Here is a 25,841-nt window from a genome sequence, read left to right as displayed (position 1 = left end):
TTAATTTCTTTTCTAGAAAATTAAAGACTTTCTATATGCTTCACATGGTATTTCTATTGGAAAGCCCTGTCTTAGACAATACCTTTTACGAGAATTTCCAACAACGGTTGACCTTTTTGACACATTTTATTTCCCAGTGTACCCTTTGGCAAAAGATCTGTTGATCCCAAGAGAGCAAGAGATAATAGAAGAAAAGCTCTCCCAGATTCATAATGTATAATTGTGAACAATTAGCTCCATACACTTTTTAGAATGGATTCTGTGAGCTCCTTGAAGGTGGGAATGTGTGTGCTTCATGCCTGTACCTGCAGCAACAGGTGATGAGCTTGGCCCAGGATTTGGCTGGGTGAGGGGCTGGATAAGGGATGATGGATGGGTGGGTAAATGGCAGGTGGGTGGGAGGGTTAGTGGAGGAACGAATGACTAGGTACGTACAGCAAGTGGCCAGAAAATCTGCATGTTTTTTGTCATCGTTTCTTACAGCTCGTGGCAATGATTATCACCGTCTTTATTCATGACACCATTTAGGTGCTGTGAGCATGCTTCCGGCTCCCTCAATAGTGAGATTAATTTTATTTAAAAAAAAATTAGGATCCTGATCTCTGAATACACCTTCTCCCCCAGTGGCACCAGGTCTGTTGCTGTGGATACATGCAGACCTGTATCGGTTTGGGAAGCTTAGGGCACCAACCTGATTGCAAACAAGGGCTAGGGGAATTGAAGTTTTGTTTTCTTAGAAACCCAACTTTTACATGTTCACATCTCAATATTCTTAAAATAGTCAGGTTTAAACTGTGGCTTTGGAGATGGGAGGACTAAAGCTACCCTAACTACCCATCCTTTAGCACCATGACTGGGCGTAGGGGATTCCTATTCCTTATTTGAGGATTGGTTCTATTACCAGGAAATGTTCTTCTCCTGTTTCTATCTTGATTACTCATAATAAACATATGCCTTCTTATCAATACAGGAGTCTCATTTTCTGTACCAACCCAGCCCATTCAGAGATGTTAGATCTGTGTTCTTTCATCTAAGCCTCTGTACAACCTCCTCTGTGAGAGTCTATTTACTTCCATGAAAAGGAAGTCACTGAAAAGTCCATCTTTGGGGCTGCAGCTTTAATTGTTTATTTCTGGGACCAATTGAAAACATAATGGGGACTTCCCTGGTGGTCCAATGGTTAAGACTCTTAGCTTCCACTGCAGGGGGCACAAGTTCGATCCCTGGTCAGGGAACTAAGATCCCACATGCCACATGGTGTGGCCAAAAAAGAAAAAGAGAAAACATAATGGGGACTTCAGAGGTGGTATAGTCGTTAAGAATCTGGCTGCCAATGCAAGGGACACAGGTTCGATCCCTGCCCCAGGAAGATACCACATGCCGCAGGGCAACTAAGCCCATGCACCAAAACTATTGAGCCTGCACTCTAGAGCCCATGAGCCACAGCTATTGAGCCCATGTGCCGCAACTACTGAAGCCCACGCACCTAAAGCCCATACTCCGCAACAAGATAAGCCACGGCAATAAGGAGCCCGCACACCACAATGAAGAGTAGCCCCGGCTCACAGCAACTAGAGAAAGCCTGTGTGCAGCAATGAAGACCCAACACAGGCAATAAAAAATAAATAAATTTATTTAAAAAAAGAAAAGAAAAAATGTAATGAATTGGTTTCGAATTGCTGTCCAGCTTGCCTGGCAGTTCAGTGTCTTCCTTCCTTTTTGTTGATTCTGAGTAAGGATTAAAAGGATAGTTTTCATGTGAGTTTTTTGTAATTGTGATTCCCAGCATAGACTACACCATTCACTAATCTTTTTATAAACCCATAATACTTATCGTAATAAAGCCACCAGAGTCAGCTCTTATTATCTGTATGGAACACATGACTTTACAATGGTTATTCAACTTCCTCCGTAATTATGTTCTCACATAATACCTCATTTCCCAGTGGAAAGGGAAGATTGAGGACTGGCTGACAGTCACATGGTCAAATAAGTTAAAATGAAATTACTCTTCGTTACATGCTCAACTGAAGAATTAAAGCAGAACAGAATTACTCAGTAGAATCTCTCCTCAGGACAAGAAGTCATCATTCTATCATTTCTCCCCTGAATGTCATATTTTGAGCCATTTTAAGTACAATTAGCCTTCTTGTCTATGACCACCTTCTTTCACTGTGGAAACCTAACTCCATCCCCATCTTCACCTCAATAGCCAACATACATCAGTGTGACAAGGTACAGAGACAAACGTAATCCACCCCTGAGTTGTCACTGGGGCTGGAGTGATGCGAGGTGTGGCTGTGAAATCTGCAGGCCTAGGATAGTCAGGCTTCCCAGGGTTTCCAAGGAGGTTTGTGGAGACAGTAATATTTAGCCTTCTCCTTCATCCCACTATGCTAAACTCATTCAGCTTAAGTGTCTCGTGTTCTCAACAGAGGAGAAATTTTTTCTGTAAAGCTGATACACCCTTTGCCGTATACAGTATCTCACTTGTGAATTGGTCTTAACTTTTTGAAGAAAATAAATGTGTTTCATGATATTTACTTGATGCTTACTATTGAGTATTGCAGACCTTTTGAGGGGTAGATATTGTGTGTGTGTTCCCACACACGCGTGCACACGCGCATGCAGTGGCGTGGTGGAGGGGTCCCCATTTATTCTAGTGATGTGTTTTAATACAGATTTTTTACTTTCTTTATATTTCTGTAATTAAAGTTGTAAAAACCTAAAATTAGTAGTACATAGGGAATAATTCCAACCCTGCAATTCCAAATATCAACATTCTATTTCATTTGTGTCAATTCAATTATCCTGAATCGGACCAATCTTCCACCTGTAATAGAGAGTGCATTTCAATTACTGCTCCCTTCGTGCCTCCTATTACCATGGATAATTAAGGTTTGACCCTTTAGCACAGCTAATAAAATAGACTTGATATCCGATCAGGAGAAAAATTCTTTATAAACCACCCTGATCTGATTGCTTCATTTACGTAAATAGCCCATCAAAAATGAACTTGAAAATTTCAACAGTAGCTAACTGATCATTATTTAATGAGCAATAAAAAGATCCCCATGTTACAAAATTAAGATACACTGCCAAAAAAAAAAAGGGTCCCCATGTTAACTGAATTTAGCCCTGTGTTACCCATCAGGTAATGTAAAAGATAACCATTTTATGCCTTGTATCCTTGTATTCTGGCTTTTTAATATAAAATATATTTTCCATATTAAATCCCCATTGCAAGCGTTTCTCAGCCTCGGCACTATTAATATCTGGGGCTGGATAATTCTTTGTTGTGAGGGGCTGCCTTGTATACTGTAGGATTTTTAGCAGCATGCCTGGCCTCTACCCGCTATACGCCTGTGGCAACTCCTGATTTGTGACAACTAAAAATATCTCCAGACCTTGTCAAATGTCTGCTAGCAGAGGGGAGCAAAATCAGCCCTATATAACAACCACTGATCTGTGGGAATTTGAGAACTGCCATTTAAATATTTTTATCTCTTCAAGGATTCTCAGAAATTGTATCTTAGCACAATAAAACAAATAAGGAAATGTATTAGCTCCTCACACAAAATGTGGAGGTGGAATAGTAGTGGGAAACTTTCATGATATAAGATTTGGTGGTAAAGGGTGGCACCTGGGACACAGAGTAATTCAAGAACTCTTTGGGGACTCTGCTGCTATCAGAACTGCCATGCCGGCACCCCCGACTTCTCAGGTCATATTGGCCCAGGACATAAGATGTATGTTTCCACTCGCTGGAGATATTTAGGTCGTCAGAGCAGATTACTTCTCCCCTACATCACCGGAGAGTCTTTAGGAAATTCAGTTCTTCTGAGTAAACACTTAGTGCAGGCCAGGTGGGCCAGGTGAGGGGGATTCAAAGATCAATACAATGTAGTCCTCACCTTCTAAGAGCCTTCGGTCTAGTGTAAACAACGTGTAAGCACTCTGATGGGGTATGAAGTACTAGTAATAGTTAATATTACAGCACGCTGTAATGTTTTTTCTCTGCTTGAAGGATGTCACAGTAAGATGAGGAGTAATGTTTTCCCCAAAATAGATGATCAGCCCACGGTGAGAAATGTGAATGCTTGGACTGTTTTTTAGGTCTCCGAGTCTGAAGGACTTTGCAAGGGATTTAAATAGACTGCCTCCCTCATTCTTCAGACTCATTTAGCCCTTGATTTTTGAGTTCCTTGTGGTCTGCTTTACAGACATTGAGAGACATCCATGCAAAAAAATCCAAAAAACAAAACACAAAGCAAAGAAACAGAAAAACACCTTAAAAAAGAAGCATTGAATCAAAACCAGCAGGATTGTTCAAAAGCCCCTAAAGTTTTAAATGCAACAGTGATTTGTTTAAAACTAAGAGGCAAGTCTCCCACTTGCCTTTTTAGCCACCCTGGAGTACATTCATCTTGGCTGAGAGAGGCCTGACATATCCTGACACACAATTGTGCCTTCATGAGGTGTAAGTTATAGCTCTCACATACGGAATGTCCAGAATCCTGATGAAACATTAATTAGGATGTGAAAAATCAGTAAAAACTGGGACTCTTTCTATGTATTGAAAAGTGAAGGCACAGATTAGGGACCTGGTACTTTATAATGCAGAGAAACAAATTCTTCACATCAAATGACAAAAGGAGTAGCGTTAAATGATTTATGACTCAGACATTTTATTTCCCATTAAAATCATGTGCTGTGATGGAACCATTTCAAATCTGGTTGAAACTTTGTTGAATTTTTAAATTCAGCTAGCTGTCCAAGCATGGTGTGAGGTCCTCAAGAAGCCAGGCAGAGAACTGTGTGAGTCTGTGTGGTGTGTTTATAGCCAGCTCTGACTGTTCATCACAGCATCTGTTTCTTGTTTAGGGGTCTGGTTGATGGACTTGGTCCTGGCTGACTACCCCTAGTGTGATGGTGCTAAGTTGCCATGTGTTGCATCTGAAGTAGTGTGGAGTCACACTTACAAGAATTTTAGGTAGAACTGTCACATTCATAGCCCAGAGGAACAGATATAGATGCTTTAAGTTAGTGATTTTTAAACACTTTGAAGAGCAGCTCTTACTAAGAAACACATTATGACTCATTATACATTTATATATAGAAGTCTACATATGTAGTTATATGTTAAGTATATATGTATACTCACATATATACATACATCAATATACATTACACACTATAAGTATGTTTATTATGGAGATGAAAGTTTCATGAAATGATGCTTATCTTTATTTTGGATGTCACTCAAATATTTCATCTCTATTTCAATTTTTAAAATGCTGTTTACATTTACTAAAGTAATTTCATAGCCTACAGATTGAAAAACACTGTTCTAAGTGGTCTGCCCATATCCAACAGCAGATAACTACTGCATTACTGTAAGCAGGGGCAGACTCATGAAATGCTGCCATGTTTGACCTACTAGTTGATACAGAGTGGCGTTATGAACTCTGCTGTTCATTTGGTACATCTAGTTTGCTGCAGATATGGCCTTTCTCTTAAATGCATTTGCTAAGGTCACTGCCAATACTTCTTTATCATATTCAAGGCTCTAAGGAAATCAGTTATTGCTAAATGAATAAATACATGTGTGATACCTTGACATCAAATTTACATGAAATGTCAATAGCATTTTTCCTTACAGAAACCTGAACATAAAGGAATCAGTACATATTTTTACAACTGTGTCACTAGATGTTGTCTTTACAACTTGCTTCTATTGTTGCACATTTTGAAAAAAAAGTTTAAGAATTCACATATTGTTTGGAATGATAGTAATTTTTTCCCATACTGCCTTACTTTCTTAAGCAGTAGCTCTTAAAATTTGGGGGTTAAGGTCAGTTTGAAATTCTGATGAGATCTACATGGCCCATCTCCCTAGAATGAACAAAATTTTGATTCCATAGACCCTTATGTGAGAGCCCTTAACCTGAATAGAGGTCACTGTTCATATCCTCTAACCAGAGATCAGTCAGCGTCTCTTATAATCACCCTGACTGGAAGGAAGCTTTTACTATTGGTATCTAAACCAGCAGCCCTTTATATGATTCTCCCAGGGCATTTTTCACATGTACTCATTCAGCAGTATCTGCTGGATTGGGATCAGAGCAAGTCTAGGAAGCAACCCTGTTGGTCCTATGTTTGCCGACACATCAGCCAGATTAGGCTCCAGGACCAGTGCTGTGGGGAAGTAACTGTAGATTGCAGACAGCCCTCTATAGTTGTTTGAAGTCTCTTCCAAAGTCCCCAGGTCATGGACAGGACATAATCATAGTATCTCTTTTTTTAATGTGTTAAACTATTCCCTAGATTATACCAAATATTATGGTTTTTTGATAAATATCATGTAGAGCATTTAACAAGGAACAGAAAGTCCATGGAGATCTTAAGCTAAGCTCTATAAAGCACCTGAGTGGGGCACCACTGCCTCCTTTTGGTAACATAGCTTAATTGCAGGTTCAAGATTAAAATTACTAAGTGATAGAAAACATACCTTCCTCAATATGCTAGGATAGAGAGAGAGCATGTGTTGTTTGAGCTTGCTTTGGCTCTGCCCTTTGTATTTAACATTGGCTGTACAGGCCCTGATTTCATGTATCCTCTGTACCTCTTGGCAGGATTGGAGGAACCATTCCCGCTGTGTTCTCCTACTTTGCTGAAGTGCTCGCCCAAGAGAAGCGGGGTGAGCATCTGAGCTGGCTCTGCATGTTCTGGATGATCGGTGGCATCTACGCCTCTGCCATGGCCTGGGCCATCATCCCGCACTACGGTAAGAGGCTGGCCTTGCACCAGCTGGGCAGTCACCTTGCTTTTTTTCAGCCTCCATTCCCATCCCCTTCCTCTCGTGTAAATGCTGATTTGAGAACAATGCAGTCATCATCATCTTTCTCCCTCTTGTAATGTCTAGGACTCCCCTCGCCCACATAGAGAGCTGTATAAGGTAAGACTGTGCCAGTGATCCTTTAGGAGTACTTTTGCAGTTTGCTGTTTTTAATGCCACTGCTTTCAGTTGTTTCCTTTGTGCTATCAACCCTGGGGTCCCCACGTAAGTGGAGGTGAAAGAATACACAGATCATAATCAGCATATAAGGCAACATGACTTACAGTTGCTCCTGGAACTGTTGTGCACATGATGTACCCACAAGTGCGTTTATTTGGCTCCTCTAGGCTTAGTCCAAGGCTCAGCTCATGTCAGCCTCACCTCTTCTGGTAGCTCAGAACTGGGATGGGAGCAGGAAGAATCTCATCTCATCAAGGACCATCCATTTGCAGAACTTAAGAGGTGACTCTACCACCCTTGCTCCACAGGTCCTCTCCTCAGTTTCCCCTAAGCATTTACTGTTCCTGCCACCTCAGAATACTTGAAGGTTTCATGTTTCTGAGCACTACTTGCCCTTTCAGAACCCACAAGCTCCCAGTTGCTTCACCTATAAACAATGAAATGCTGGAGAGGTTAACATAATCTAGGAATTGAATTCAGTATATAAGGAAATGGGTGGGGACATGTTCTGGTTATGTTTGTGTGTGGATGTATAGAAAACAGGCTGAAGTTGGCAAAAACATGAATACTGTATAAATTTAAATCACCATGACTTCAAAAACTCACTCTTTGTTCTATCTAAAATATAATCAATCTAAAAAATTAGATTTCAAAAATGTACTCCTTTGCTCAAAAAAACAAAAAGAAAAAAGAACAGAGCAGCTTTTCATTGTAAAGCATAGTTCTGTTAGGAAAAAACCATAAGTGAATTTAACTCAGTGCTAAAATCAAAGACAAGACAGACTTCAGTGTTCGGATGCATTGTGATTTGTTTTTTGTTTTTTTTTTAATAACGGTGGGTTTATTTCTGAGATCTCTATTCTATTCTGTGATTTGTTTTTTATACTGAGCTATAAAGTTCATGTTGTCACCCTCTTTTAATAAACCTAAAAAGTTATATGCTAACCAAAATTGTATTTAACAAAACAAAAACAAAAAATAAGACATAAGAAATTGGTTATCACGCCTAAAGAGAACTTTTCTTTGCTAAACATTTAAGTTGAGTGTGATGGAGTTCTCATTTTTAGACTCTTTGGTCACTTCTGGGCCAAAGATACGCTCTTATAGGTAGTTACCCACCATGAGGCTTATCTTCTGCCACCATCCGAGGAACTGAAGGAGATTCTCCTCCTTCTTCTGGGACCTGAGGACCTCAGCCTCCCTCAGAACTCACTGTTCCAAATGGAAGAGTCACCTAGCTACCGCATAAGGAATTGCTTCTTAGGAACAATGTATCGGCAGACAGAAAGGAAATGCAGGGCCTGGGCAGAGTCCAGCTGTACCCAGCATTGGCCCCAGAGCCACCGCTAGTCCATACGTAGGCTTTGTGCAAATGAAAATAAGGTGCCAGGTCCAGGTGGTCACCATTGCCGCCTGACTGACCATCTCTGCTGGGACTTGTGCAGGGCACAGCCTGACAACTGGATTCCTTCTGAGGCCAGCATGCTCTGTATCTCAGCCTCTAGTGACAGCACAGCTTCTAGGCTCCTGGCTTTACTGCCGCCCCCTTCCTGGTCCTCCCTTTCCATCACATCTCAGAATTTCTCCTGCTGGCCTCGCTAAACCCATAACTCAGGTTGGCTTCTGCAGTGTTGTGCGTATCTACCAGGCCCACACATGATTGCTTTTGTTGTGGTGGGTTTGTTTGTTTATAAATTTATTTATTTATTTATTTATTTATTGACTGTGTTGGGTATTTGTTGCTGTGCGCGGGCTTTTCTCTAGTTGTAATGAGCAGGGGCTATTCTTCATTGCGGTGCGCAGGCTTTCTCATTGCGGTCGCTTCTCTTGTTGCGGAGCACGGGCTCTAGGCGCACGGGCTTCAGTAGTTGTGGCACACAGGCTCAATAGTTGTGGCTTGTGGGCTCTAGAACGTAGGCTCAATAGTTGTGGTGCACGGGCTTAGTTGCTCCGAGGCATGTGGGATCTTCCCAGGCCCGGGATCGAACTCGTGTTCCCTGCATTGGCAGGCAGATTCTTAACCACTGTGCCACCAGGGAAGTCCCTACTTTTGTTTTTAATTTCGTTTCCTCACTCAGTACTCAGCTCCCCAGACTCCTGCCTTTCACACATCCCTGCCCTTGAACTGTGAGGAGCCTTGTACAGGGCTCCAGGTTTTGTCTCTGGCCTTGCCAACTGTCATTGGCCAACCCACAAAAAATCAGCATGATCCCCACCTTTATTTTTTCCCAAGGACACATAAGATATTCTTATTTAGAGCAAAAAGGGCCACCTAAACCATATATAGCCAGAAAGAGGGAGGTTGTGACTCATAAACAATGCTTGAAAAGTTACAAAGACAGTGACAATACAACAAAATTAAATGTATCTGAGGCTGATATTAATTTCTATGTTGAAGGAACCAATAATGACCTGGTTAAGAAATCAGGAACAGAAAATTAAAACCATATGCCCATGCTTTACTGAAGGCTTTCCATGGCCCGAAGTGTGGGAAAACAAACAAATAATAACAAACAAAAACACCCAGCAAATTACTGCTGTCAGTCCTGTCTGCATTAGAATCAACAGGGGAGTTTTTTTTTTTTTTTTTCGCTCTTTATTGGAATATAATTGCTTTACACTCTTGTACCAGCTTTTGAGACAGGGGAGATTTTTAAAATACCCTTGCTGAGTTCATTTTATACTCTGGCAACTTGAAGAGTTAATTTTTTCAAAATAAAAGAGTTTAATTTTAAAAGTCCTGTGCTGAGGCTTCTGGGGGATGATGATGTCTGTATCCGGATGGTGATGGGGGTGGTTTAAAGAGTATTTATTCATAAAAATGCTGAAGATTTGTACATTTCACTATATGGAGGTTACATTTTTTCATAAGCACTTTTAATAGAAATTTACCACTTCCCCCACCCCCGAAAATACCCATGCTTGGGTCCTACCCCAGATCAATTGAGCCAGGTTCTCTGGGCCGGGGACTCAGCATTTATCCTTTTTAAAGCCCCCAAGTGGTTCTCACTTGCAGCCCGATTGAGATTCACCAGCTCTATACCTCTCCCAGTGGGTGATGTCAAAAAACCCCCAAGTGGTTCTCCCTTGCAGCCCGATTGAGATTCATCAGCTCTGTACCTCTCCCAGTGGGTGATGTCAGAAGCCCTGGGACTTTGTGTATATACAGGGCAGCTGTGAATGGGAGCAAAGAGCGAGCCTGACATGCGTGGTTGACTTATTCAGTTGCTGGTTGAGTTTTAATATGGTTGGTTTCATCCAGGCTAAAGGGCTTTTCTATTCATCCAGTTCAGAATCACACTTTGAAAGTAACTTTAACCTCTAGATATCTCTTCTTTTCAATAACACATCTTTTTACTTTACTTTAAAAAGGCAAAGGGTTAAAAGTCCATCCACTTTCCCTACTGCCTCTGAAAAAATAAGAGGCTTTCTATTTTTCCTCTGAAATGCTGCAGGGTATAAATGATGTCACAGCACACAGAAATAACAGGAGCAGGCAGGTCCTTCTCCTGCATCATCTTTCATTCAGGAGACCCCTGAGCACCACCAGCTGCACAGTGTATTGAATTTTCACCCAGCAGGGCAGGAATTCAGGGCAGAATAAAGCGACTCAGAGCCAGGTGCTGGCCCTTCTCACACTGGTAAGAAGATTTACTCTGGGGGAAGGAATTGATAATGGACACTGCATGGCAAGGATGTCAAGAGATAAACAATACATATAGTCGAGGGGGAAAGCAGGTGCTATTGTGTTTCTGGGCGTCACCTTTCTGCATTTGTGGCAGAGCAATCAGCGCGCAAGTCCTGAGCCTGATGCCGTGAGGCCTGAATTCTGACTCCAGACAAGCTTCTGATGCAAAGTAGACCTTGAGCTGGCCACTAAGGATGTTGAAAGGAAACCTGGAGGGATTCTTAGGACGTTAGACACAACTTTCAGAAAGGGTGCTTGGACCTCTGCAAGGGCTGGCTGGTTAAGATGCAGGCTGTGCCAGGAGTTCCCGATGGACCGCGGATTCACCTGACTGAGTGCACCAGCATCAGATGACGATGCACATTGCCCTCCCATCACTGCTCTCGGGGCTGCAAACTTCCCTGGAGACAGACGGACACCAACACCTGAAGGTGTGAGCTCTGACAGGACGTTAGCCGTCAGAGTATGGATGTCATCACACCAGGCTCCTTTCCTGCCCTCCACCTCCCCGTGACCAGCTCCTTCCAGCTGGGCGCTTCTGGACTCTTTCTCCCCCTGTGGCAAAGAGAAGTCCCCATAAAGCAAGGGAGGGAGAGAGAAGAGCCCACCCAGAAAGAAACACCCTGGCCTCAAAGCTCAGGTGCCCGCAGCAGCTGACAGCAGGTGTTAGAAAGTGCAGCTCCTCTTGACCCTACACCGATGCTCAAGCCAACGACTTCTGACCCACAGTAGAGACTGGCTCACAAAAGAACGAGCACAGTGTCAGGGAACAGATGGCACAGGTGCAAAGGTTGTCCTGCAGCCTTTCTCCCCTCCCCCGCATCCCCTATGAATCAGGACACCTCAGCATTGAAAGGAAGCCCCCGTGCCTTAAGGGGAAAGTGGGACAGGGAGCTGAATCCCAGGCCCTTTCCCTCCTTGGCTGAGAGCTTTCACTGAGTCCCAGGCTTTGGAGTTGCTGCCGGGTTGCAGCACTGTCTGCTCCATTAAACCCTCTCTTGTCATTTTCTTTTAAATTCGCGTGCACATCAGATGAGGTGCTGTCCCCTGCCAAGGTGCGTGATAGCGCGCAGCAAGGACATTTAGCTAGCTACGTGGGAAGGCTCTTGGTTCAGCATCAAATGCCTCAGCTCTTAAAGCCCACAGCACCCAGGCTGCACTCCGCACTAGAGCAGCCCCACTGCCTCCATCACCTGCCCTTTGCTATAGACCCCCAGGGCCAAGCTGGGGGCTCACATAGAGCCTGAGTCCAGCCCAGCCCTCCCCCTCCAGCTACAGTGCGATGTCTGGGCTTGAAAACATACATAGTCTCCAGGTTGTCCGAATTATCAAGATGCCTTCTACTTCCTTTAGTTACAAGATGTGTGAAGCTAATACATTTCTTCTCCCTAATGGTGAAAGTGGGATGAAGGGAGGAGGGGATGGTCAAATAGCTGTCTGGTTGAAGAAGGAAATGGGGAAGGTTGTGTACAGTTTGTTCACAAGAAGAAAGGCACTGCGGCCGAGGGCAAGAGATGACAGTGATAGCTGATCCTGAGTCTCAGCCCCGCTGCTTCTGGGCGTGTGAGCTTTGTCAAGCTTTCCAGTCCCCCTCCCCCAGCCCCATTTCCTAAGTCAACATTTTGAGATTAAGCATAATGATCATGTCAGCACCTAGTTTATAGCTAATGTTCAAAAGTGGTAGCTGTTATTGCTACCAGGTTCATATCCTACATGGGATACCCAGACTCTGTCAGCACAGCCCAGTGTAAGCTCAGAGCTACGGGAAAAGAGGGAGAACAAACTAAAATGGAAAATGTGTAAACCTTACCTAGAGGGTGAGATCAGAGGAAGCAGAGAGAAGAAAAACAATAGGAAAAAATGTAAGATAATGCGAGAGAATCAAGGAAAAAACAATACTGTAAAAGCTTGATTACCTGCAACCCAATGAATCTTCCATTAACTCACTTGTTAGATGAATTAATACTCAAAAGGCACATCGTATATAAAGACTCTTTTTTTTTTTTTTTTTTTGTGGCACACGGGCTTAGTTGCTCCGCGGCATGTGGGATCTTCCTGGAGCTGGGATCGAACCCGTGACCTCTGCATTGGCAGGAGGATTCTTAACCACTGCGCCACCTAGGAAGCCCTAAAGACTCTTTTTAAAGTGCATGGTACCACTCCCCATGTAGAAAGAGCCTGATGGCCCTCATCTGCTGGCATGCATCACCAGCTGACCTGTGGGTTACATGGACATCCCCAGAGCCAAGCTCTGTCTCGGCAGCAAGGTGTCCTACACTCTGGACACAGGTAGTCAACATGGGTTTAGATATGATGTGGCCCTGGTTCCAAGCCATTTCTGCCATTCTCTAGCTCTGTCACCTTTAGGACAGTTACTTAGGCTCTCTGGATCTCAGTTTCCTCATCTATAAAATGGGCATAATAGCCATTACAGGGTTGCTGTACTAAAGGACTATATACGAAAAGTGGTTACTTAGCACAGTGCCAGACACAAGTATTCATTAAGTGTAGTCTTTTCTTTCCACAGATAGGGCTGAAGTTGAGGTTGGGGGAAGGAAGAAGGAACTGGAATATTAAAAAAATTTTACTCCCCTTTTCCTATGTGTTCTTAACTGTTCATTTATCATTTGAAGGTTGTAGAGATGGATGAAAGGGGGAAAGGCACAGGAACGGAACTTGTAAGGCATGCCACAGTATTCTGTGCCCACTCCAGGATGGCAGGGGAGTGATAAAATGAGAGCTGGGGTCACATACACTAGCCCAGCCAGGACAGGCAGGCACCAGGTGACCCCAAGCCCTGCTGCCAAGCTTTGCCATATTTCACTGAAAGTCATAGTCCTGAAGATTTTATGCTCAAGTGTCTGAGTAAGATATTGCAAAGGGAATCAATTTGGTACATCAACATACACCGTTATGATTTCTTAATTTGTCCATTTTAGGATCAATCCAATCTTTCATTTAAAAAAAAAAAACGACCCTTGGGCTCAGATTTCCTCACTCTGTGGCTCAGTTTTCCCATGCAGTCATAAGATAACATCAGCAAAAAAAACCCCCAATAATGACAGTCTTTAAGGGCTTAAGAAATGAGATAAAAAAAAAAAAGCATTATCATATTTTAAGTGTATGGTGATTTCTTTTAAAGACTATGTTTCATTGTTCATGGTACCCAGAAGCAAGTACTTCAGAAGTCTCACATTCTTAAACATAGTCCAGAGCCAGCTCTCCCACCCCAGCCCTCCTGTCTCTCTCCTCATTCTAGGTGCGTCACATGGGGGAAACATGTCTATCAGCTAGGGTGCCTAGCCCCTCTACCCACAACAAACCCCCCAATGAAGCCAACCCAAAAGACATGTCTACTTCCTTGAGGGATGTGGAGTTCTGCACAGTTTGGGGAAGTGCTCTTCACCTCTCACTCTGACTTTCGAGATTGGTAGAGTGATCTCAGAGGAGCTGCCCCATCTGCTCTGCATCAAGCCAGTCACCACTTGGCTAAGGTGCTAACTCTTCCATTTAAGTTCCCCAGAAAGGGAAGGGGAGTTAATTATTTGAGCCTTCTGTGTCCCAGGCATTGTATCAAGCATGTTATTTAATAATAAAATAGCCAGTTATGCTACCAGCAAAATTCAGTTATAGCCAAAGGAATTGCAATTCAGGAAATGCAAGCTGTGGCAGACCATAGGCAAATCCAGAGAACAAAGGAAGAGAGCTTGCTTTTATAGAGAAAAGAGGGATGCTGGGAGGGGCTGTTCCAAAGGAAAGTTCATTGGAAGAAAGCAGGGATGGTGATGGCTTCTCATTGGCTGGGCTGTTGCTGGGCAAGGAAAATCTTCTTTCTGGATAGTAAAGTAGACTTCTTCCTGTTTGGGGGTACAAGGTACTTTTCTTCCTGTGGGGCATACAAATCGTGGCGAGGGCATACAGATGATGGGGAGTGATGATGTGTGAGAGCTCCCTCTACTGGCCTTCCTGACTCTAATTTTAGTTGAGGTTTTCCTTACTGATTTTCACTTCTTACACACATGATCTTCAAATGAAGAAATGGGCTTTAAAACTACGGCAGTTTTCTTGCTTGTGTGTTAATGTTAAGAGCTGAGACTCCTATGCTGCTAACACTGCCAGGTGATACTACAGAACTGGGGTGTGTAATCCATCCCTCAGGTAGTCCGGTGAAGCTTACCAACCTCCTTTCAAAATAATGTCTTTAAATGCAGAAAATGAAATCAATAGGATTATAAATGAAACCAGTTGTTTCAAAATACAGTTATCAAAATGTATTAGCATATTAAGTAACAATACCTATTGACAGGTCTAGTAGCCACCATAATTTTGAAGTAGATATGAGCATAGACGCTAAAAATCCACAAATGCTTTCTTCTGAATCCTAGGAAATCCCTGGGCTCTAGATTCTTCCCAGAATCCCACCTTCCATTTCTTCACCATCTGTATGAGTTAAGATTAGGATTGACTGGATATAAAAGAAAAAACATTAATAGGCATAAGTAAGTTAGAAATTTGTTCTTTGTTTTTAGAAATTTGGTTTATATCACACAAAAGAAGCCTGGATGGAGGCAGACCAGGGCTGGGGTGATAGCTCCATAGTCAACATCAGAGGTCCCAATTCCTTTTATCTCAGAGTTCCACCATTTTTCGCACATTCCGACCAGTCGGTCCACATTCCTAGGCAGCACAGAGCAGGAAGGATGTATGTCTCCCATGAAGAATCTTCCTGGAAGCCCCACACAAATCCACTTAAATCTCATTGGCCAGAGCTTCAGCACATGACCATACCTAGCTGCAGGGGCATCTTGGAAATGTATAGCAGACTCCTATTCCAAGGAACAAGGAGAACACAAATCAGGATAAGTGGATATTGGGGAACAGCTAGCCATCTCTGCTGCACCATTTCATTCTTCCTCTGGAAAATCTTGTAGGAATGTTCATGTATTTCATAATCAAAAGTTTAAGTATGGTCTTTTTTATATTAGTTTTTGTATGGGGGTAATGGAAAGCAACTCTGGCTAACTTAACCAGAAAAGGATTTATGGAAAGGCCACTGAATAGCTCACAGAATGGTCAGGAAGACTGGAGGACCAAGCTCAGAAAAACAGCAGGAACTGAGGGAGTCCTTCATTTGGTGACTGGCAGGGCTGTCAGCAAACTCAAAATTTCAGCACCTGGACCCAAAGAAAATACTTACAGTCTAAGAGAAATTAGCTCAAAGTACATAGCTTCAGTTTCCAGTGCACCAAGGAGCGTTGATGTTGGTTTGATTGCTCTTCAGAAGTCATGGGGGAGGGCTTCCCTGATGGCACAGTGATTAAGAATCCGCCTGCCAATGCAGGGGGCACGGGTTCAATCCCTGGTCCAGGAAGATCTCACATGCTGTGGAGCAACTAAGCCTGTGCGCCACAACTACTGAGCCTGTGCTCTGGAGCCCATGAGCCACAACTATTGAGCCCACATGCCACAACTACTGAAGCCCATGCACCTAGAGCCCACACTCCGCTACAAGAGAAGCCACCACAGTGAGACGCCTGTGCACTGCAAGGAAGAGTAGCCCCCGCTCTCCACAACTAGAGAAAGCCTGTGCACAGCAACAAAGAGCCAACACAGCCAATAAATAAAATAAATAAAAATAAATAAATTTATAAAAAAAAGTCAGGGGGAGAGTTTTCTTTGCAAGATGCAATCATTAGTAAATCATAATTACTAACACATGACACTGTAGACAAGTCATCCCAGGCCCTCACTCAGATAAGGTGCTTAGCATACACTATGTGTCAGGAGGAGAATCTGGGTATGAAGGTGGGTGCAGTTCAGGCTAGTATGGCCTTTACATGTTGGTTTCAGAAAATGTAGGTACAAGGCTCTAGAAAGCCCCAGACAAGTGAATCCTCTGCAGCATTTCAGCGAGCCATACTTCCCCGGTCCTCAGATCTCAGTTGACTGCTCGATCCCTGAGACTTCCTCAAAGCAAATGTGAATCCCAGCCTGACAGCAGCCTGTGTCTTCCACGAATCCTGGAGAACTTGATCTCCAGTAGAGATAGTGACACCTATATCTACAGTAAATAAAAAACAGAAAAGTTGATTTCATTTACTGTAGATAGAATTGCCTCCTCCAAAAGCTGTTGACATTAGAATTTGTCTTGAAAACAAACAGTGAATACACTTTATAGTATAAAAATTAGTTTAAAAATTAATGGCAATACCAAATGCTGGTGAGGATGCAGAAAACGCATGTCTCATGCATTGCTGGTGGGAACTCAGAATAGTGCCACCACTCCGGAAAATAATTTGGGGGTTTCTTAAAAAGAAAAAACACTAGACCCACCTAACAAACAACCCACATTGCACTCCTGAGCACTTATCCCAGAGAAATGAAAATGTATGTCCTCACAAAAACTTGTACATGGTTATTCAGAACACGTTTATTTGTAATACTCCAAAACTGGAAACAACCAAAATGTCTACAATACCTAGAATTCTACTCATCAATAAAAGGAAATGAACAATTGATACAACAGCTTGTAGAGACCTCAAGGGCATTTTGTGAATGAAAACACCAATCTCAAAAGATATATAACATCCTGGAAATGACAAAGATAGAGATGGAGAAGAGATTCATGGTTGGCAGGGGTTAGGGGTGGTGAGGAGAAAGGAAGCAGGTGTGACTATAGTGGAGCAGCCCCCAGAGATTTTTGTGTTGATGGAATCGTGTCTTGATTGCATGTGGTTACATAAATCCACACGTTATAAAATGATGAAGAAATATACACACACATTATACCACTGACAGTTTCCTGCCTTTGGTATTGTACTACAGTTATGTAAGATCTAACCATTTCCAAGCACTGAAGGAAACTAAGTAAAGGGTACATGGGATCTCTCTGTACTCTCTTTGCAACTTTCTGTGGCTGTATTTCAAAATAAAAAGTAGAAAACAAAATTAGTACTACTCTTCGAAGGGCGTTTTCACATGTATCATTTATTCTAATACTCTTCAGAACAAAAGCAACGATAAGTGTCATTCTCATTTTTGGAATGGAGAGCCTGCTGCATAGAGTTTGTCACTTCCCAAAGTGACAGAGAAAATGGAAGAAAGGCAATTAGGAACTTCCTAGGTGGTGCAGTGGTTAAGAATCCACCTGCCAATACAGGGGACACGAGTTCAATCCCTGCTCCAGGAAGATTCCATATGCCCTGGAGCAACTAAGTCCGTGTGCCACAACTATTGAGCCTGCACTTTAGAGCCCGTGAGCCACAACGGTTGAGGCTGTGTGCCACAACTACTGAAGCCCATGTGCCTAGAGCCCATGCTTCACAAAAAGAGAAGCTGTGGCAATGAGGAGCCTGCGCACCGCAACGAAGAGTAGCCCCCGCTTACCGCAACTAGACAAAGCCCGTGTGCAGTACTGAAGGCCCAACACAGCCAATAAATAAATAATCATTTCTTCAAATAAATAAATAAATTTCTTTTTTAAAAAAAGACAATTAGAACCAGTCTTCTAATCCTCATTTCTTCAAAATGTTCTCCAGATATGACAAAGCTAAGAAACGTCCTCAAAGAGCAACATAGAGGGTTATTTGGAATCATTTTGCAGGTCTCTACAGGGTGTATGCGTAGCAGCCATCCATCCCCTCATCTATCCGGGTGATACTGTCACAGCCCCTTGCCAAGCATTCTAAGTGCTAAGCCTCCATCATTTGCCAGAAGAAAAACCAATCACACCCAGAATTCTGTTTTTTTAAAAATTATCTTACTAAAAATGTTACCAGACAGAAGAGGTTTTTACATCACACACCTTTTAATCCCACAACTTCATAAATTCTCACTTGACATTTGTGTTTCCTACCAAGGCTACATTGTGTCTTCTCTTCCCGCTCCCCACACAGTGAGCAACTTCACTGGCTTCTGTCTCCTTCCTCCAGGAATCTACCCGCATTGCCCACCCGACTCTCCTTTCTCATACACAGAAATTCAGCGCTGCCCAGCTTCTAGATCCAAACTTAGATATTCCACCTGTATTACTCTGCTTGGGCTGCCATAACAAAATACCATAGATCGGGTGCCTTAAACTACTGAAATGTATTTTCTCACAGTTCGGAAAGCTGAGAGGTCCAAGATCAAGGTACCAGCCAATAGTTTCTGGTTGAGGGCGCTCTTCCTGGCCGTCTTCTTGCTGTGTCCACATGTGGGAGAGAGAGAGAGAGAGATATGTCTTCCTCTCCTTGTATCCAATTAGGACCCTACCCTTATGACCTCATTTAACCTTAGTTACTTCCTAAAGAAATTATCCCATCTCTAGATACAATCGCATTGTGCGGTGGGGTTTTAACATATGAATTTGGGGGAGACACAGTTCAGTGCACAGCAGCACCCATTGTGGTCTTAGCAATGAAAGGGCCTTCCACACCAAAAGCGCCCCCCTCCCCTTTGAAGGCATTGGGGATTATTCATTTTTTTATAATATTTTTCTTGTTAGATACCTACTACAAAACCTAACTCTGAAACGCTGTTTTTTTCTCTAAAACAAAGTCTTAATGATAGCTTTATGATTCCATAAGAACTCCCCACCTCATTTCTCTGCACATCTCTATATTCTGAGCTAGACAAAATGTGTGTGTGTGTGTCTTTGAAAAGAACTGTCCTGAAAATACCCCTGATGGGCTGAATTCATCACTAACCTAGTTAGGTCTCTTATCCAAGGCTTACAATTAGCACCATTACCCAGTCTTGGTAACTAGCTGCTGTGCTTCTAAATTAACTGTCACCTGGGGGGACATAAAAATTGTCATCATCTTCTAAAATGTTTCTTGCTTGAGCATATGATCATCTTCAGCTTTCCTTCAGTTATATTGAACTGGCCTAGAGGGCAAGAGCTATGGAAAGGTAGAGAAGGCTTCCCTGATATCTTAGGGTACAAGCTACAGAAGCTGGACTTCATTTTTCTGCCACATGCCTGTCAGGGTCCCCAGAAGGAATACTCCATTCACTTACCCAGATTAAGGTGAAAAACTGTAGAGCTGCCCATCTGCTTTCCACACATGCAATATTCTGCCATTTGTAAGACTAAGCCAAACTTCGATTTTCACATAACCTGCCAGCAGAGACATTGGTGCTGAATGACCTGGAAGTTTCTCTTCTCTTATAGGCTGATTTAGTGTTTATATTTTATGCGGCTGTCTCTCTGTCAAAATCGAGCTTAGATTTGCTCTGAGTCGCTTTTAGAGGGCCTGAAGACAAGCCCAGTTAAAGATGCAGGTGTGGCATCTTAGAAAATATGGCCATTCAGCACAACTGGGCCCCACACTGCGAGTGTACCTATGTAACTAATTCCTGAAGAATCATAACTGATGCCTAGAAGAGCTCATTAGAAGAATAGATTATTAAATAGGACAGAGTTTGAGGTTGAAGGCATGATAGGGAAAACTTAGTAATTCCTAAAGGGATTCTTCTCAAGTTTGGAAGGCGCTTCTCCTTTAGGAAGTATCTAGTCTTTTTTGTAACACTGGAGCGTGTTTCTGCTTGAGGACAGATTAAATTGCATTGGCCACGTATTCCTCATTCTTATGCACACTCCCCAGTGAGCTCTTCAGCTGTGGTGCCATCACACTGTGGAATGTACAGGACAGAAAGCAGCCCCGGGGCTTTGCAAGGATAGATAGAGGCTGAAAAACAGTGAGCCTGAGAAGCTATGAGGTGGGGACATGGCAGTGGTCAGGCTTTAAATCTGACAAAATTAAAGGAGGCAAGATATGGCAAAAGAAAAGTGTGGGCTAGAGCAGAGTGGGATGGTTACTGTAGATCCTAACCAAATGAGCTGTCCTAACTAGAAAACGCTCTTGCTGGTTGTTTAATTCAGTCGTAGTAGAAGAGATGAGCTATTTCGACCATTTGTATCTTCCCTTGCCCAGTCTTTTTGACAGTTCAAAGCATATCTTAATTAGATGGGCAAGGATTAGGAAATCAGTTGAGGGTCCTGGAACCAATATAATTTTTTCCGTATTTACGTCTAAGTTATCCTACAAAGAAATGGATCCTAGGACTTCTCCCCCATCACCGCTAAACAGAGATTTAGCCTTTATTTAAATTGCTCAATGAGATATTACACTTGCACTTTGGGGGTGGCAAACATGTTTGTACATCTATACTGTGCCTGGCCCGTGCTGGAAGCCAGAGATGCTTCTAGGCTAAGATAGGAGTGTAGAGAAACGTCTGTCCTTGGGTAACACTGAAGAATCCTGAATCCAAGCTTTGCTTCTCATCTTCCCTGCTTCAGCCTGTGGGTTCACAGCACCCCTTTCTTAAATACTGTGATGGATTTGGGAGCTCAGGCTTGCTGGAACCACTCTGAATTCCACTGTGTTCTTCAACATAAAAATGGTGTTACAAATTAGGTGGAGGGGACACATCAGCCTGACAGATTAAGTGGAGGGTTGGGGAGGAGTGGAGCAGAAAGGAAAGATGAGGTGTGAAGAGTCAGAAGAGTCTTGGTTTCATTTGACTTAATAGTTTCAGACTGAGATGGCCAATGTAAATATCTTAGTGACCAAGCAGGTGTTGTAAATAGGTGACGCTGGCAAGAAAGAGTACTGAAGTAAGTAACAGTCCATGCCCACTCTAGAGGGTTGGCAGCTGCCTAGCTGCAGTAGGTTTAGCCATGCAACTATTGAAGCCTGGTGTGGCCAGATCTGATTTACCAGGAGAAGGCAGAATATTTATATGAAGTCTCTCGTTTTCAATCTGCCAATTTTAAAATTTATCCTTGTAGAGATATAATATACTTATGTGGTAGGCAGAATGATGGCCCCCAAAGATGGCCACATCCTAACCCCAGAACCTGTGTATGTGAATATGTGAGGTTACTGGGCAAATGGGGAATTCAGGTTGCAGATGGAATTAAGGTTGCTAATCAACTGACCTTAAACTAGGATGATTACCGTGAAATATCCAGTGGGCTCAATCTAATCATAAGGGTCCTTAAAAGCAGAAGATGGAGCAGGAAGAGAGAACCAGAGAAGTGGTAGCATGGGTAAGACTCGGCTTGGTGGTGTTGGCTTTAAGGATGGAGGAAGGGATGTGAGCAGCCTCGAGAGGCTGGCAAAGGTAAGGAAATATCCTCTGGAGTCTCCATAAGGAATGCAGCCCTGCTGACACCTTGCTTTTAGCACAATGAGGTCCATTTTGGACTTCTGACCTCCAGAACTGAAGATAATAAATTTGGGTCGTTTTTAAGCCCCTAAGTGTGCAATAATTTGTTATAGAGCAGTAGGAAACAAATACAACCGGAATAAAATACATCAATTTAAGTGATGAGTTTTGGCAAAAGATTACAATTCCACCTTAAGATAAAGAACACTTCCATCACCAAAGAGTTACCTCATGCCCCTTTGCAGTCAAGTTCCTTCCACCATGCCTGGCACCTGTTAAACAAAGATATGCTTTCTGTTTTTTGTAAAACTTCACATAAATGGAATACATCATGTAGTATGTAGTTTTTGCATCTGGACTCTGCTTTAGCATAATGCCTTTGAGATTAATCTGTGTAGTTGGGTGTTTGAGGGGTTCATTCCTTTCTGTTGCTGAGTAGTATCCATTATGGATGGACCACAGTTTGTTGACTGTCAATCACCAATTGATGGACCTTTTTGATTGAGCTATTAAGAATAACATTTCTGTGAACATTGAAGTACAAGTTTTCCTGTGAATGTTTTATGTCTCTTGGGTAAATTCCTAGGAGAGGGATTGCTGGGTTGTTTCATAAGTGTGTAACTTGATGAGAAACTGTTAAACTGTTTTCCAAAGTGGTTCTATCATAATCACGCAACTTTTTAAAAAGTTTTCAAAACACTACATGGAGAGAGTAGCCATTCACATATATACACTACCAAATGTAAAATAGCTAGTGGGAAGTTGCTGCATAACATAGGGAGATCAACTTGATGATGGGTGATGACTTAGAGGGCCAGGACAGGGAGGGTGGGAGGGAGTCGTGGGAGGGAGGGAATATGGGGATATATGTATAAATACTGCTGATTCACTTTGAGGTACAGCAAAAACTGGCACAACAGTGTAAAGCAATTATATTCCAATAAAGAGCTTAAAAATTTTTTAAAAACTATGTGGACCAAATGACACACTCATGTAGGCTAGTTGCCAGATTTGGCCTGGGAACTGCCGGGTTTAAGCCAAAGAGAGCTAAGTTCACTTGGAGGGGAGAAGACAGGTAACTAACCTGTGCTGATGGAGAAGACAGCATGTCTCTGGGAGTCTGCTTGGGAGGAAGATTTTCACAATTAGGAGAAAGGCAGATAGGAGTCCTGGTCCTCAGGTACCTGCAGGGCAGCTGTGCCCTTAAGCCAATGGGAATGGAGCTGGACCCCTGGAGGAAGAGTCCCAATGACCAGAGAGAGTGAGAGCTTAGTTTTGCTTAGAGGTTGGAAGTGAGCTAGTGATGTCAGAAGGGCGGGGCCTTAGCATGGCCTGGTTGGGGGGGAAAAAAAGGCTCACAGGGACCTTCTGAGGGAAGAGTGGGATGCAAAGTGTCTGATTGGTAAGCATCATCATCGCACAGAATTATCTTCAGTGGTTTACGAAGTCTTTCAGAGACATCATCTCATTGTTACTGAACCAAACTTGGGTCTACTTGCCCACGTGCATTAAAGCCCATCTACTGATAAGGGGGTTGTGATAAAGGAAAGTGCAGCCTCTATTGCAAGGCCAAGCAAGGAGCACGGGCAGCAGGGGTTCAAAAGAACCAAACTCCTGATAGCTTTCAGGGAAAGGTTTTTAAAGGTTGAGGGAGAGGGTGATGGGGTGTGTGATCAGCTGTTGGACATTCTTCTGATTGGTTGGTCGTGAGGTAATCAGGAGTCAACATCATCAACCATCTGGTTCTAACTGGTCTGGGGTATGCCTGCTTGTAATCAACATACAGTTAACGTCTTCCACATGGTGGGGGTTTCAGTGTCTGCAAGGCAGCAGCTCAAGGATGTGGCTAAGAATGGCCCTTGAGGAGGAACTAAAAGTCCTTGACTTTGTTTAATGGCTCAACTATATTATTTTTCTGTCTTGCTTGACTTTTCATTTTCCTTTGTTTCTCCTTTTTCTCACATCTCTGATGAAAGAGAAGCTTAGGGACTTTGCAACTCAGGGGAAGCTTAGGAGGTTAAAGTTGTCTTACAAACAAGAGGCAGGCAGATAACATGGGGAGGCGGGGGGCAGACCTTTCTCAGGAAGTCCCCATAGAGTCCTGCTCAGTTACAATCCTCAGTTTTCTTTGATACTCCTCAGTCTTGAGGAGGAACAGGCACAGGACAAGAAAGGGAATTAGGTTTTGGGTAGAGGGGTTAAAATGTGAACTCAGCAGAGGAACTCAGTTTTCTAGGGACTCTGTTTCATCATGACACAGATGAAAGTCAAACTGTGTGACAACCTGTTCTGTGCAGGGGCTGGCCAGGCAGAGGACACTAGGGTTCACTTCTCTCATGACAATCCTCCTTCTGCTTGGATGGTTTGTGTCCGAGAATGCCTCGGGCCAGTGGTGACATTTCTTTCTTGTAGTCGACAGAGTTCCGTGAGGGAGAAGGACTGAAAAGAAAGACTGTGGAAGTGGGTTTCCACCCCTTTCTGACCCAAAGGTGGTACCAGTGGAACCAACTAGGAGGAGCCATTAACCCAGGTCCTCTCATGCCCTTCTTGTGTTTGGTGCACACCTCTGCCTTCTACTGGGGTAGAGTTTTTAGAATTTTCTTTGTAGCTTCAATTAAAAAAAAATGTTTCTTTAGTATTCTAAGCAGTTTTTGAACTCTCAGGCCAGAGATCAAGACTTAGTCATCTTTTGCATGCACCCAGTGTTCATAGCAGCACTATTGACAACAGCCAAGACACGGAAGCAATCCAGATTCCCATCAACAGATGACAGGCTTAAGATGAAATAATACAGATGATTGTATATGTGAAATAGAAACACTCACAGATAGAGAAAATCTGTGGCTACCAAAGGGGAGAGGGAAGTGGGGGTACAAATTAGGGATATAGGATAAACGGATACGAACTACTATATATAAAATAGATAAGCAACAAGGATATACTTTATAGCACCAGGAAGTATACCCATTATCTTGTAATAACCTATTGATTATAACGGAAAATAATATGCAAAAATACTGAATCACTATGCTGTTCAGCAGAAACTAAAACAATATTGTAAATCAACTATCCTTCAGTTAAAAAAAAAAAGACTGTCATCTTTATAGCCTCTATGGTACCAATTACAGTGCCTGACCCAGATTAGCCCATAATGAGTGTTTTGATGACTTGAGGCACAGAGCCATGTAATAAATGCCCTGGTCAGCGATGTTAGGCCCCCACATGTCTGATCCAAGACAATTGCTCAGAGTTCTCATTAATTTCATTAAACAAACTCGTTCTGTGAACTTATTTTCTTCCTTTGTGAGACAGAATTTTTTAGGAATGGGTTCCTATCTTGGTGACAGCTGTGGCTGATGGGCTTTGAAGTGAGGTTTGTTCCATCCTGCTTCACTTAGCCCAGACCTCTGCAGGAGCAGTTATTCAGAGCTGCAGAATTGCAGGTAGCCAACGCATTGCCCCAGGTTTTGTCATTGCTAAGCTAATGCTTTATTATTGTAATTGAAAGCAGTTCTCAAGCTTCTGGGTTGTTGTCATTTCTCTCTCTCTCTCTCTGTCCTTTTGTTGGCCTGTGACTCACATTCTGATTCTAAAGCATCTTCAGTGGCCTTTGCAGGCTGCTCAAGGGACCAGACGGTTGTGTTTATGTGGAGTGTTGGCCATTCATTAGGCACTGCGCAGGCAGGGAGACTTTCTGGCTCCTGAGAATCAATTCCAGCCAAATCAGATCCACTTGGGCGTCCCTCAAGAAAAGCCTGCCCATGTGGTCATGGTTTGAAGAGCACTGAAACGCTGGGTTGAAGAGGGACAGAGCAGAAGGTGGGCTGCGGTGATGTGGGAATGTGTGGTTCAGAGCAGAGGCACCTCGCAGTGGAGAGACTTCAGAAATCAAAGCTGACTGTCACACTGAGGAGGACCATCTCATGCTGCACTCAGGACTTGGCAGAGTGGGGAGGATGGAAAAATCCAGAGCGTTAAGGC

General features: G+C 43.0%; 1 protein-coding gene across 2 annotated transcripts in view; it reads left to right on the top strand.

Moving 5' to 3' along the window:
* The window catches only part of SV2C (synaptic vesicle glycoprotein 2C), a 160,711-nt gene that overhangs the window by 64,854 nt on the left and 70,016 nt on the right, over nucleotides 1–25,841 (top strand). For both annotated transcript variants that reach the window (XM_057698350.1, XM_057698341.1), the window contains exon 3: nucleotides 6,636–6,787. In XM_057698350.1, the coding sequence (XP_057554333.1) occupies nucleotides 6,636–6,787 (152 nt within the window). The remainder of the gene's footprint in view (nucleotides 1–6,635; nucleotides 6,788–25,841) is intronic.

The sequence above is a fragment of the Hippopotamus amphibius genome, chromosome 1 (genome assembly GCF_030028045.1).
Source record: "Hippopotamus amphibius kiboko isolate mHipAmp2 chromosome 1, mHipAmp2.hap2, whole genome shotgun sequence".
Lineage (NCBI taxonomy): Eukaryota > Metazoa > Chordata > Mammalia > Artiodactyla > Hippopotamidae > Hippopotamus > Hippopotamus amphibius.
Note: the sequence above shows the minus strand (reverse complement) of the source record. Positions and strands in the feature narration are given on the sequence as shown.